The sequence below is a fragment of the Eptesicus fuscus genome, chromosome 13 (assembly GCF_027574615.1).
Source record: "Eptesicus fuscus isolate TK198812 chromosome 13, DD_ASM_mEF_20220401, whole genome shotgun sequence".
NCBI classification, from domain to species: Eukaryota; Metazoa; Chordata; class Mammalia; order Chiroptera; family Vespertilionidae; genus Eptesicus; species Eptesicus fuscus.
Window position 1 is genome coordinate 68,151,683 of NC_072485.1, and position 14,619 is coordinate 68,166,301.

The window sequence follows — 14,619 nt, forward strand, 5'->3', positions numbered from 1 at the left end:
CCCGCGGCTGCCCTCTTCCCGCGGCTCCTGCGGCCTTTCGGGGTCCCCGCTAAAGTTCAGCCTCCCTGGCTGCTGGGCCCCGGGGGCGCGAGGCGGGAGGCAGGGGCCGCCGGGTCCCCCGCGTCCCTCTCGACGCCGGGCTCAGACGCCGGGGCCGCGAGCTGCCGAGCGCTGCGCCTGGGAGCGGCGGCTGGGCGCCTCCTGTGCCCGCGGTGGTGTGTGTGTGTGTGGGTTTGTCCTCGGTGGGTGTCGGGGTGCTGAGTCGTGCGTGCTGGGGCGTCCCCCGGACGGCTGAGCCAGAGCCTGGGAGGAGCGGGAGCCCGGGCGCAGCGGGAGCCGGGGCGGCGAGCGCGCTCCTGCAGCCGCCACCGCGGCCACGCACCGAGTGTCACCTTAGAGACACCGCGGGCCCCCGGGTCCGGGCCGGGGAGGCGCCGCTCCGCCCAGCCCGCCGGGCTCGGGGCGCGGAAGGAGCGAGCCGGACCCAGCGGCGGTGGCTACAGACACCGAGGCCAGGGGTGCGCAGCGCCCTCCAGAGCCCACTCCTGCCCCCCCCCCCCCCCCCCCCCGCCTCCCGGATTCCGCTGCTTGGCAGCTGCCAATCACTTCCCGCCCGTCACTCAGCGGCGGTGGTGCCCCCCCTCCCCCCGCTCCTCGCATCCCGCGCTTTCCGGCCTCGGCATTCGCCGCTGCAGCGGGCAGGTGGAGAGGCCGGGGGCGGTGCAGGAGCCGGCTTAACCCCCTCTGCGCCGCGGGAATTTAGAGGCCCAATTAGATTCGGGGAAGGGGCAAAGCCAGGGGAACACACTCGGGGATAGATCTGATTGCCGGCAACACTGGCTCTAGGCCTAGAGCTCCTTCTTTCTGAAGTTGACCTTTGATCTAGCATCTCCTGTCCCGCTGCAGGATTTAGTGGCTCCCCCTTGCCCATGCTTTAGCCCTGCATTCGAGGCCTGCCTTGATCTGCCCACATCCTGTCCTCTGCTTCCATCCATTTCCTTTCCACTTGTCTGTGCTCCTTATTCTGGGAACTGGCATCGGGCCTTTACAGCGCTGTTCAGGCTGCCCCTCCACCTGAACTCTTCTGTTGGTGATGTACCTCGGATTCTGAGGGTCTGCTTCCACGCCGCCTTCTCTTCCAGGAGGTCTCCCGGAGTGGCTCTTGCTGAATCCTCCTCCCAGCCCCCACTGCCTTCTGCACCAGGTGTTGAGTCTAGCTGTGTGTCTTCTCTTCCCCCCTGGACTGTGGCAGGAAGGTGGGAAGGGCCAGATGAACAAAGGTAGAGAGAATGGGCTACATAGGAGGACAGCGGTGCTGCTCGGGGCTCCTCCAACTCTCACCAGCTCTGCCGTGGCTGTCCTGCCCTGTGCCATTGCCTGGAGTCTGTGCCCTTCTCTATCCCACCATGGAAATTCTATCCAGCGTCAAGGCCCCCCTCAAGTGCCACATCCTCCATGAACCTCTCCCTAAAACACTACAGATGCTGTCTCCACCCTTCAGCCCCGTAACTATTTCCCGGGCCTCTCTCTGGGCACCCCCTTCACGCTCTGACAATAACGAACATCTCATTTGATTCTCGCCACAGCCCTGGTCGTGGATGTAATCTCTTCTTCCGTGCGACAGACGAGGACACTGGGATGTCATTCAAGTGATTTATGTGCTCAGGATGGCTCAGGCAGTGGATGGTGGAGCCAGGATGGAAAGCCAGGTCTTCTGGCCCCAGAACTCAGACCCTTTTCCACTTCCCCATGAATGTGCCTGTTTCCCTCATCTGTAAACTCCCAGAGGGCAGGAAGATGCCTGCTTTGGCTTTGCCTCCCACCTCTCTCCGGGTCCAGCAATCCTGCTGTGGGTGAATGGAATAAATGGAATCGCATTAAACTTCTTGGCCACAGGGGGGTTTCTTCCCGAATGCCAAGTTCTAAAGAAGCCCTGAGGAGGGGTGGGGTTTGGGGGGGGGGGCGGGTTAGGGCACTCTGATGCTCCGCCTTCTGGTCGCTGCCCTTGGGGTCGCCCTTGGGACTGCTAATTTCCAATCAGCCTGGCCCAGGTAGCCTTCTACACCATGAATTATGGTAGCGCTGGCTGGGTTTAACATTCCCTCACCAGCTGCCTAGCTGCTGGGTTTCCAGGTTGGTGTTTTGTTCAGTTCTTTCCCGCTGAGCCCTCCCCACTCAGTCCTTTTAAAAGCGAAGCTTCTCCCCTCTGTCTTCACACCTCCCCCATTTAGGACCAGCTGCTAACGGCATTACTTTTTAGCTGCAGCTCCGCCCTCTTCCCAAGAATCCTAGGGAAAAATGAAGGCCCCCCTCCCCTGACCAGCCTGACCACCTTCTGCCTCTCCCAGCTGCAGCTTGCTCCCCAGAACACCTCCAGCCCATTGTCTCTGTGCTCAGAAAATAATAGCTAATGCCTTTTGAGTGCTTACTGCATAACTGACCTTGTGCTAAGAGCTCTACGTGCGAGCTTTCAGTTACCTCTCACAGCAATTTGTTTTTTTTTTTTCAATCCTCACCCGAGGACAAGCTTAGATAGAGGGAGGAGGAGAGAGAGAGAGAGAGGGAGGGGGGGGAAAGAGAGAGAGAGAGAGAGAGAGAGAGAGAGAGAGAGAGAGAGAGAAACATTGCTCCAAGCAACCGAGCCACTCCCTTTGGCTGGGCCTTCACAGCAATTTTATGAGGGTGGGTACTATTTTCCAATGAGGACACTGAGGCTTCACGAGGTTAGGTAACTGGCCAAGGTCACACAATAAAGTGCAGCAACGACATCAGTGCTCATGCTCTTCACTGACACTCTGATGCCAAAGCAACTCCGGCTTCTTTGGAGGCCAGTTCTCAGCCTGTCTCCCCACCCCCCCACCCCACCGTGACCCGAGGGGCACCTTTTACCTACATCAGATAAGTGCCCAATTTGGCCTCTGGAATTGGAACCTTGCCCTGGCCCATCCCAGTGCCAGGCATTGCCCACAGCTTCTCTGCCTGCTTCCAGAGCTTTGCTTTCCAGGTGTAACAAAGGGTTTGTTGTGGCAAGCTGAGCAGAAGGACTGGCACCGGGAAAGCCATCACATGTGTGACAAAGCCGGCTGCCAGAACTGACAACAGAGCGCGGAGGCTGTAACTCTAACACTGGGGTGCATTAGGGACACGCCCCCTCAGGGACAGTGACACCGGGCCGAGGAGGTGGAGAGTCAACAGGTGCTTGTGTGAGTGGATTAACCTTGCACCCTAACCTAGGCGGGGAGACTGTCTTCGATGGACAGCATAGGATGGTGACTGCAGATGACCACACTCTGGCCAGCTCACTAAATCCTGGGCTCTCTGGGGTAGTTGCTCTAGGAAGTCCCAATGTTCTTGGGAGATGTGCAAGAATAAAAATCTGGGCTGGGGGAAGGGCATCTGGAGGAGAGAGGAGAGGGTGCTGGGGTGAGAACTGGAGAACTGCAGGGGCAGTATGGGCTCTGAAGCCAAACAGACCGGTGTTCAAATGCCAACCTTGCCACTTACTTGCTGCATGACCTTGGTCAAGTCATTTCACCCCTCGGAACCCCAGTTTCATCACATGTAAAAATACCAGCTCTTAGGATTATTTTGATTCCTAACTGGGACATGTAAAATCATCAGTTCAGTGCCTGACATACGAGAATTAGTCCATAATGGGAGGATGGGGGAATAAGATATCATTAGCCAGGTCTTATTTGTGCTCTAATGTTAGCAAAGTGCCATGCACATAAGGGACACTCCTTAAATATTTATTAAATGAATGAATGAATGAATGAATGGTGAGGGGGGTCACACCAGAAGTCAACTTCATTTTCCATTTCTCTGAGTGACAATTTCAAACTTTCCCCTTGCCCCCCAATTCAACTCCCATGCTAACCTTCCCCATGGCCCCATCCTCAAACTTCACAGCCATGGGGAAGGGGCTCCCTCACTTCCTGTCGCCCCACATTCTTCACTCAAGGAATACCATCCCTTTCTCTCCAGGCTTCTAAGGTTGAAGGTGGAGTTCTTTTAAAAATATATGTATTTTTTTATTGATTTCAGAGCAGGGAGAGGGAGAGAGAGATGGAAACATCAATGATGAGAGAGATTCATTGATTGGATGCCTCCTGCAAGCTGCACAATGCAACCTGGGCATGTGCCCTGACCAGGTATTGAACCTGTGACCTCTTGGTTCATAGGCCTAGCTCAACCACTGAGCCACACTGGCTGGGCAAAGGTGGAGTTCTTTACCTGCTTCCCGGATCCCTTCTCCACAACCCTCATCCATCATTTTCCCTCTCTGTTGGCTCTTTATCTTCTGGAAAGAGCCATGGTCAACTCTCTCCCGTCTAAGAGAATAGCCCCAAACTGCTCTTGATCTCACCTACACCCCCTCTAGTTACCACCTTCTATTCCTTCACAGCTGAGCACCCTGCCAGAGTTCACCGACACCCTCCTCTCCCATCCTCCCCATCTTCATGCCAGTTCCTCTTGTTCTCACTTTCACCCAAATCTTCTCACTTCTGCCCCAGCTCCCCCCAACAGGGCTCCAACCAAGGTTACTGGCAACCTTCTCGCTGTCAAAGAGGAAGGACACTCTGTCTCCTTCTCATCTTTCCCCGCCTCTCGGATGGCATCTGACACCTCTGAGCATGGCTGGCTCCTGGATGCTCTCCTCCATCAGTTTCTGGGGCACCCCCCTCTCCCGGTTTTTCCCTTTCTCCGCCCTTTCCTTCTCAGCCTTCTTGTTCACTCCTCGCCCTTCAGTGTCTCTCAATGTCCGTCTTCCCCGCGGTCCTCCCCATCTCCCTTCCCCATATGCAGACCCAGACTTTAACATCCCACCTGGATGTGGACAATTTCCCAATCTCCACCTGGGGGCACTTTTCCCCAAGCCCTAGGCTTACCTGTTAATGTGAACCTTCCACAGGCAACTCAAATGCAAGATGTGTTAAAATGAGTCCTCCTTTCTCTCCAAACCTGCTCTTCCTCCTGCATTCTCTGTCTTTTTTTTTATTGTTTAAAGTATTACACATAGTAGTACACATATCTCCTTTTTCCCCCCCCATTGACCTTCCCCCAGCCTCCCCTACCCCCTGTCGCATGCCCTCAGCCCACCCCCCGCCAGTGTCTTGTGTCCATTGGTTGTGCTTATATGCATGCATACAAGTCCTTTGGTTGATCTCTTACCCCCCACCCCAACACTCCCCAGCCTTCCCGCTGTAATTTGACAGTCTGTTCGGTGCTAAAGCATCTATCTTTTTGTTCATCAGGTTATATGCATTCTCTGTCTTGATGAATGGACTCATTATCCACCCAGGCCTTCAAGTCAGACACCTAAAGGTCACCCCAGGCTCCATCCTCTCTCTTGTACCTCACAGCCAATTGGATGTCAATGCCTGTTGATAATTCCTTCTAATTATCTTCAGAATCTGTCTCATTCTCACTATAACCCCCACAGAGTCCCAGGACAGGGCAATCTGATTATCTTACTCTCTGGCTCAAAAACATTCAGTGGTTCCCCATCACCTTCAGGGTCAAGAATTCTTTCTTTAGAAAGGGCCATACTTTTCATCAGGGCCAGGACTAGGGTGAAGCAAATTCGGAGTCTGAGGTACAAGTGCTTCCTTAAATTTCACATCCTCACGGCCCCCTTTCCCTCCCCCAGCCCTGGCCCTGCTTTTCGTGGCTCTATGCCTATGCATTTGACATTCTCTCTACCCCCAAACACTCCTATCTCTTCTCTACCTTACCAGCTCCTACTCATCCCGTAAGACTTAGTTCAGGGCCAATTCCTCTGAGTTGCCTTCCCTGACCCACCAAATCTGAATTACATGACATTATTCCGTGTCCCCTTCACATCCTGTACACCCCTCCATCACACCGGCCCTGATGGCTGGTTTACTCCCCAGCCTCCACCCCAGCCTAGGGCCTTCCAGGGCAGTTTGTTGAATGACTAATGGAATTGGTGAATCAATCTGAAAGGGTGTGTGCTAAAAGTTATTAATAATAATAATAATAATAATAATAATAATAATAATAGCTTGGGCCCAGGGCCTAGCCTTTAATGGCCTTGTTGTAAAAGCCTGCATATTCTAGCAGTTAAAACTGATGTCCAGCTGCAGGCAGTGAGGTCCCCATCAAGTGGTCAAGATGAGGCTGTGAGAGGAAGGGGCGTAGAGGGTGAGGGCTGATGGCCAGTTCTGAGGGTCCCTCACAGTAGGCACTCAATACTTGCAGTTCCCATCCCTAAAGGCCAATCTGCCTCTCTGCTTCGGTCCTCAGCACCAGGAGAGAGCTGGTGCCTTGGGGTGGGGCAATTGCAACAGAACTCTTTGAGCTTCTAGTTTGAATTCTGCATCTGGCTGGAAGAGGGAACCCGATAGAAATGCCTTCCCAACAACCCCAACCCCAGTCACCCGCCCCCCAGTCCTACCTCTCCCTCCCCCCAATGAAAGGCACAAAGTCAGGAATTGATGCTGCATCTTTTTTTTTTTTTTACTTTTGCCTTCTTAAAGCATATGCTGAGCGGGTGGATGAAGCAATTTGGCAATTAAAAAGGCCCAGCGGCTTGGGCAGCGGCATGGAGAGGCCAGGTGAGGGCGGGGAGGGGAACCCTCGTTCCCTGGCCAGGGAACAGCAAAGCCCGCACTAATTTCATAAAATATAAAACAAGGGAGGGGTGAAGGTAGGAGGGAGACTTGTAAAATACAATATCTTAGGGGACTGGCAATAATAAAAAATAAGGTTCATTATTTACAAACAATTTCTGTTCTTGGTCTCTGTACAGTGGGGGCGAGGGGAGCGTATGTGTGTGTCGGCATGTTGACGTGTGTGTCTGTGTGTGTATGGGGGCCGGGGGGCAGGGAGGGCAGTGGTCGTGTTGGTCATCACGAGGAAGGAGGGGGGTAGCCCAGTGAGTGGTTTATCTGAGGACAGACGGCTGTGGAGGGAGGGTGAAATCGGAGTGGTTGGCCCGAGGGAACAGTCCAAATGTGGGGGCTCCAGTCGAGATCTGGGGCAAAGAAGGGCTGGGGAGAAGTGGAACCCTTTCTCCTGGGATGGCACCCCAGGGGGCAGGGGTACAAGCCGGATCCGGGTTAGCGAGCAAGACAGTCCCTCTTCAGGGATGGCAGGGGGTACGCGTCCTGGGTCCTGGGTCCTGGTACGGCCTAGGAGAGCTTGATGGTGGTGTTTGGGCCCAGATCCCTGGAGAGAGAAGGGAAATCAGAGACTTTGTCCAATGAGGACCTGCTCAGCACCCTGCAAGCTGGACCTGGACAGGGGAGGGATGGGGCCTTGGCAAGGTGTGGCTGACACGGGGGCCAGGGGAGGGCAGAGGGCAGGTGGAGCCTTGGGAGCCCAGGAGGGGAAGGGCCACCCACCCACCTCTCGTGGAACCACTCCTTGGGGTGGGAGAAGTCGGGGCTGGTGCCATTTCCACGGATGTCCTTCGGCCAGGCTTCGCTCAGGTACTTGGTGGTCTCGTGCGTGCCGTCCAGGTGGTCATGCTGTAGGTGGTCCTGGGGTCGCTGCTCCGCTGGCCCCCCGGGCTTGATTTCCCAGCCATCTGGGGGCTCCACAGGCAGCAGGGCGCTGCGGCCATCCTCCCAAGAGCCTGCCCCCTCATCGTAGAACAGAAGGCTTCGGGAGGGCACTGGAGAGAGAGCGCAGGGTGAGCCCGGGTGCCAAGAGGCTCCCTCGCCACCCCAGCCACATTCATGGCCTAGTAGTTCAGACACGGGCTCTGGAATCTTAAAGGCCTGGGCTTGAATTCCAGCTCCAGCAATGCCAAGCTGTGTGACCTCAGGCCTTTGTTTTAAACTTTCTGAGCCTCAGTTTGCTCACCTATAAAATAGGGATACTAGGACCAACTTCATAGAGATGTGAGGTTTAAATGAGATCATGTAGGGGAAGTGATTGAAACTGTGTTTAGTGAACACCCAGAGAAAGTAGCTCTTTCTAAGCAGAGGGCACCACCTGAGAGCTGGGTTCGAATCCTACTTCCAGCACTTACTAATTTCCATAAGATCTTGAGTGAATCTCTTCCCCATTCTAGGCCCTAGAGTGCCCTTCAGGGAAGAGAAGGGGAAGGAAACCCATTGGTTGGAGAATACTGTGTGCCAGGCACTGCCAAGTCCTCTGGCCTTTATCAAAATGGACATCTCTCCGAAACCCAAGAACCAGATACTCCAGCCCTGTTTCACAGAGCAGGCAATGGAGGTTTTAGGTGATCAGGAACGTGGTTCCATGCTAGTTTGACCCACCACCACCCATCTGGCTCTCACGGCCCTGACCTACGTGAAAGGCACTCCGTGGAATGGTGCATGCCCAGCTCTGCACACCAGCCTGCTCCAGAGCTCCCTACCCCAGATGTGCAGACCTGCACCCACGGCATTCACTCACTCGAGGGGCTCATTCCTTCTCCGCCTCCTCTGACTCTGGTTTCCTTCATCAACACGCCCCCCCCCCCCCCAACACACACACACACACACACACCCACACACACACTTCCATTCCTCCCTCTGTTCTGGCTTCCTCTACCGACAAATACACAAGGGCCGCTCTGGCCTTGGAAAAACAACACGTGGCTCCCAAGACCGTATACCCTCTTCGTAACTGTCTTGCTCTCTTCTTCTCAGGCCCAGCCACACAGCACATGTCCAGGGAGTGGATCTCACTCCCCGCCTCCATTTCCTCTTCCCCTACCACTCCCCTGACCGGCCAGCCATTTCCTCTCCTCAAGGCCACGCAGGCCTGCCTCATCCTCCCTGTTGTATCTCTCCTTCTGGAAACCCACTCTCCCCATCTCCTAGCTCTCTGATTGCCCATCTGGTTCCTCTTCCTCCTCCTGCCCTGCCAAATGACGTGCTCCTGGTAAGTGATGAAACGTGGCTGGGAAGTTCCTCTGTAGGTCTACCTGCAGTATCTTCTGCCTGGCGAAATCCATACTCTCCTTGCTGCGCTCTAGACTAGCTCTCCCCTCGCCACCCAGGTGTTGCATATGTGTTGAGAGCATTCATTCACCAGGTCATTTAATCTTCACATCAACCATGCTCAGTAAGTGCGGAACTGTAACTCCCATTTCCAAGTGGAGAAATGAAAGCCTAGAGAGCTTAAGGCACAGGCCCAAGGTCACGCAGTGGCAGAGGCAGGTATGACGGACTCTGAGGCTCCATACTCTTAGCCACGGTACCTCACAATCCCCCAGGGGATGGTGAATACCTGAGCCCACACCACCACCACCCCTCTGCTACCCATGGTAGACATCACCAATGGACCCTGGCGCTCCTTCCTGTCGATCCTGAGTGGTGCCTCAGAATCCTGCTTCACACAGAGCCTCAGGCAGCCACCACCGTCTTACTGGAAATGACCCTTGAGCTGAAACTCATTTGCTGTCCCAGCCGTGAAATACCAATGGTGCTTACCAGAGGCCCCATAACCCACTGGCACATAATACATGGGGGTAAAGGTGGGAATGTTTTTGTTATCCCCTAAACCAGTGGTCGGCAAACTGCGGCTCGCGAGCCACATGCGGCTCTTTGGCCCCTTGAGTGTGGCTCTTCCACAAAATACCACGTGCGGGCGCGCACGTACAGTGCGATTGAAACTTCGTGGCCCATGCGCAGAAGTCGGTTTTCGGCTCTCAGAAGAAATTTCAATCGTTGTGCTGTTGATATTTGGCTCTGTTGACTAATGAGTTTGCCGACCACTGCCCTAAACTGACCCCCTAGCCACTTCTGGGTAGGCTGAGAATCAGGGGGTCTGCACTGTAGCCCCAATTCCACAACTAACACTGAACAAATCATAGACTCTTTTGAGCCTCCATTTTCCATCTGTAAAAGGAGAACGTAGAATGAGATGATGCCAACCCCAAACTTGGCTCCTCCCTGGGCCTGGCTTCTGCCCAGAAGCTGGGGCTGGGGAAGGGCAGCCCGGCTCAGGGCACTCACTCTGACTGGCTGTGTAGACGCTGTCAGTGGCCGTGGGGTCTTCCTTCACAGTCTGGGAGCCGGAGGAGAACTCGGGGAGGCAGGGCACGAGGGAGCCCAGCACCAGAACAAAGCACAGGGCTGCCACCTGGGAGTAGAGAGAGAGTAGTGGTCAGATCCAGGGCAGGGAGGGGCTGCAACCCTGGCCTCTCCCAGGCCTCCTGCCCCCAAACCAATGGCTGCAAAAGGCTCAGTATTTCTCTAAGAAAGCAGCTCCCAGAGCCAACACCAGCACTAGATGCGGGGTATCCCGCCCTCCCTGGAGAAGGTGGAGGAGGCTGCTCGGGCCGTCCCAGCCCAGGCAGTCCTGGAAGAAAGAGGGAAGGGGCTCAGGGGGTTGTCACCTCCAGGGTGGAGGGATCTGTACGGAAGAAAAGGGACTGGGGCTGGGACAAGGGAGGGGACACAGGATCACAGCAGCTTCTCAGCAGGAGGAGCTAAGAGTCACGAGACACACACTAACCCCTGCCCACACATGGCTCTGCCACCTGGCAGCCCGGGTCCCAGAGGGGATGCCCCGGGGAGTGTCCAGGCGGGCAGGTCCAGGAGAGGGTGGAAGAGGGACCAGCAGAGGCCTGAGCCACACGCTGGGCACTCTTTTGGGTTTTCAGAGATTTGCTCGGCCTTCTCACCACCATTCATTCCAGAAAGAACCAAGTCCACAGGTCCTGAGTGTCTCCCCCAGCCCTTCACTCCACAGGGTGTGGCATTTCCCTTGCTGCCCCCCACTTTGCCCCTCCCAGCGGGGTTCACGGAAGTCACTGCACACCACACTGTTAGAACTGGTCAGGGAAGGCCATGCTCTAGAAGGTTCAGAGGACTTGGTGAGAGAGGCCACTGGGCACTGGGATGGTGTACCTTGGTGATGTTGCCCATCATATTGCCAATCCTTCCAAGGTCTGCCCCCGCCCCCCCTAGAAAGCAACCCAGAGAAGACGCCCTCCGGAGGCCTGACAACGGAGGACGCAGACCTACCATGAGGCAGGTCCCAGTCTGGGTGGCTGCCATCTTGTACGGCCTGGAGATCTTGTTGGTGACCAGCGTCTGGAGTTTCTGCAGCTGCTGAAGCAGGGTCCTGAGGGGGACACAGCGGTCACCAGAGGCTCTGACCACGCAGGCATCTCTGCCTCCTGCTCTCCAGCGCACACCTGGGCCGGCTCCAGACCTGGCTGCCCCCCAGGTGCCCACTTCAGTCAAGACAGGAGAGGTCGCCTCCTGCTTGGCCCTCTGCGGTGTCAGCTCGGGAACCCGGGCCTGCCTCCTGGTGGATAGCTGGGTCACCCTCGGGGAGCTCAGGGGGGGCCCTGGGATGCTCCTGGCCAAAGTGGGGGTTGGAGGAAGGCTGCCCCACCTGGGCCCTACGGCAGCCGCAACACCCCACAACCCACGACTGGCAGCTGCCTGGTACATAGTGAGTGTCCGGTAAATGGTAACTACCATTTTTAAATTTTTATTGCTGTTTTCACATTTGTCACAACACCTGTCACACGTTTATTTATGGATTTCCGTGCCAACCTCCTCAGTTAACTGTGGGCTCCCTGAGGGTAATGACTGGGTCCCAGGGGGCGTGGAATTCTCTGGCTACACACAGCGGGTGCTCAGCCCGAGCTTGGTGAACAAACGTTTAATCATCTCTTTCCTCCACCCAGCCTGGCAGAGGGGGTTGCAGTTCAAATAACGTACAGCAGGTGGCGAAATAACACCGAGGGCCTGGCCAGATTTGGGGCCAGAGAGGAATGTGGGCCAGAGGTGTAGGAGTGAGGGGTGATGGCTCCCCGGTCCCCTTCCCTGAGGGAAGGCATTCTCCAGATCAATCGGGAGTAGCTGGATCCCGCTGGAGAAGCTGGGAGAGAAGGAAGGAAAGAAGGGAAAAGCCTTCTGTTGAGCACCTGCTACCTTCCAGCTATTGTTTTTATTTTATTTTATTTTTAAAAATATATTTTTATTGATTTCAGAGAGGAAGGGAGAGGGAGAGAGATAGAAACATCAATGATGAGAGAGAATCATTGATCAGCTGCCTCCTGCGTGCTCCACACTGGGGATCCAGCCCTCAATCCTGTGCCCTGACCAGAAATCCAACCGTGACCTTCTGGTTCATAGGTGGACACTCAACCACTGAGCTACGCCAGCCGGGCTGTTGTCTATTTATTTTAATTAATCCCAGCAAATAATCATTAAAGACCTACTGTGCACTCATGGCCGGGCACTATCAAGAATTCAGAATAATACCAATAAAGAAAGGAAAAAGGAAAACGAACATGAATTGAGCATCCTTAAAAGCCAAGCACAGTGCTGGGCTCTTGAGTTGCACTCGCTCATTGAATCATTACACATATCCTGGGAGATGGTGCTTCTATCGTCTCCATTTAGACAAAGACGCTGGGCCCAATCGCCAAAATGGCAGAGTGGAATACGAATCCCGAGCTGCGACTTTGTGTAGCTACTTCAGGCCCCGGCGCTATGCGTACACTGGTGTTTCTTAAAACCTAATTGTGCACGTGAGTCACCCAACGGGCTTGCGGAAATGCAGGTTCTGATTCAGTAAGTCTGGGAGAGTCCTGAGATTCTGCATTTCTTACCGGCTCCCCGGTGCTGCTGCTGCTGTTTGTTTGAGAAGCTCACTTTGAGTGACAAACATCCCCGCCAGTGGTTCTAACCCCAGGGTGCATCAGAACTACCTGGAGTGCTACCTAAAACGTAGATTGCTGAGCCCCCTCCCTGGAGTTCCTGCTTCAGTAGCCCTGGCGTGAGGCCTGGAAAATAATAAGCATTTCTAACATGTTCGCGGGGGAGGCTGCTGGTGGTGGTCTGAGAACCGTGCTCCGAAAACCACTGCTCTGTGCCATCTCCTTTAGAGCTTCTCATCAGCCTGCCACGTGTGTAGAGCTACGTGTGGATGAAGAAGGATGGGAAGCTGGCGCCCCGGGCTGCAGGGTTCCTGTTTCTGGGGTTCATCCTGAACTCAGTTACCTCTCCTCTGCAGGGGGCAGCACCCACCTGTTGGCATTCTCCAGGGTCTCCACCTTCTTCCACAGCTCGTTGTTCTCTGATGTAAATGTCTCCACCCTGCGGGGCCAAGCAGGCACAGGCTCAGGGGCAGCCCCGGATGTGCTGCTGCCCCCTCAGTCCTGCCCACCAGCACCTCAGCCCCTGTGCCTCCTGCCCCTGGAGCCCTGGGACCCAGGCCCCCCTCCCCACACAGGACCCTTACTTCTTTTCTAGACACTCCACGTATTCCTTCTTCTTACGGCGGCTCTCCTGGGCCGAGATCTAGAGGGGGAAGCCCCCGGAAGAGGGGTTACCATGGCCATAAATCCACTTCCTGGGACCCCCAATTTCAGAGCTGGCATCACCAGGGGATCAGAGACCCCCACCCACCAAGGAAGCCCCGGGCAGGGCCTGGACCCGGCTCTTGCTTTACCTTGTTCTTGATTTTCCTCCGGACCCTCTTCAAGGCCTTCTCCTCGGCTTTGGTGAGGGGGAGTTTTGTGGGGATGGGGTAGCCCTCAGCAATCAGGGTGCGCTTCTCTTCCTCTGTCAGGAGCAGTGGCCCTGAAGTCCCCTGTAATTTCTGTGGGAAATGGGGCATGATGGTTAGAACCAGACAGCCCTGGGTTCAAATTCAAGCTCTGCTGTTTATTCTGTGTGTGACCTTGGGCAAAGCACTCAACTCCGCGAGCCTCAGTTTCCTCATCTAAAAAGGGGGTGGAGCCCAGCCAGCGTGGCTCAGTGGCTGAGTGTCGACCTATGAACCGGGAGGTCAGGGTTTGGTTCTTGGTCAAGGCACATGCCTGGGTTGCCAGCTCAGTCCCCAGTGTGGGGCATGCAGGAGACCGCTGATCAATGATTCTCTCTCACCACTGATGTTTCTATCTCTCTCCCTCTCCCTTCCTCTCTGAAATAAATAAATAAATATTTTTAAGGAATGGGGTAGAGCTGAATTAAATCCAATAATATGTATCAGATGCTTAGGATGGTGCTGGGAGCCCAGCATATTAGGCACTCGGTACATTGTTGGGGGGCTCCTTAGATCCCACCCTGAAATTCATAGACTCAAAACCTACTTGTCCAGGGCCCCCTTAATGGCAACCCCTTCATATCACTAGTCTTGGCTTGGAAGGTTCCACACCCATCCCAGGGCTCAGGGCCTCGCCCAGTTTCCTGGGTACTCTGGGCCTCCTGAGCACTGCTCCCCAAAAATTCTAGTCCTGGCTCTGCACACTGTGGGTTCGGTAGGCCTCTTGGACCTCCCTACCTATTTCCTATTTCCTATTCACCACGAGGTAGGACTAAGAGATTCCCACTCCCATCTGCCAGGCAGGCACCTCTCTGAATTCTGATGGGGGTGGGGATCAGATTGGGGCTCCCCAGACCCTTCCCCACTGGATGTGTGCCAGAGTGGGTTTACCCAATCATTTGCCCAGACCACTCCCAGCGGCTTACGTGAGGGGCCGTGAGGAGGGGAGAGGTGGAGATGGCCGTGGAGGAGCGGGCCATGGGCCGGACAGGGCTGGAGGGGGGCAGAGAGTGGGGACTCTGGGAGCCGTCACTGTCGCTTCCATGGCTGCTGGGGGGCGTCGGAGGCATCTGCACCAGGTCCTCTGAGGAGAGCGGAGGAAGCGGGTTAGCAGGGTTGCACTCAGCT

General features: G+C 55.4%; 1 protein-coding gene across 1 annotated transcript in view; it reads right to left on the reverse strand.

Moving 5' to 3' along the window:
• Positions 1-6,474: 6,474 nt before the first annotated feature.
• Positions 6,475-14,619, reverse strand: part of CREB3L1 (cAMP responsive element binding protein 3 like 1) — a 33,816-nt gene continuing 25,671 nt past the window's right edge. Inside the window, exons 5-12 of the mRNA XM_008146769.3 lie at positions 14,418-14,575; positions 13,396-13,545; positions 13,186-13,244; positions 12,972-13,040; positions 10,950-11,049; positions 9,936-10,062; positions 7,372-7,639; positions 6,475-7,191 (exon numbers count right to left, since the gene is read on the reverse strand). Of these exons, the coding sequence (XP_008144991.2) occupies positions 7,155-7,191; positions 7,372-7,639; positions 9,936-10,062; positions 10,950-11,049; positions 12,972-13,040; positions 13,186-13,244; positions 13,396-13,545; positions 14,418-14,575 (968 nt within the window). The 3' untranslated portion in view covers positions 6,475-7,154. The remainder of the gene's footprint in view (positions 7,192-7,371; positions 7,640-9,935; positions 10,063-10,949; positions 11,050-12,971; positions 13,041-13,185; positions 13,245-13,395; positions 13,546-14,417; positions 14,576-14,619) is intronic.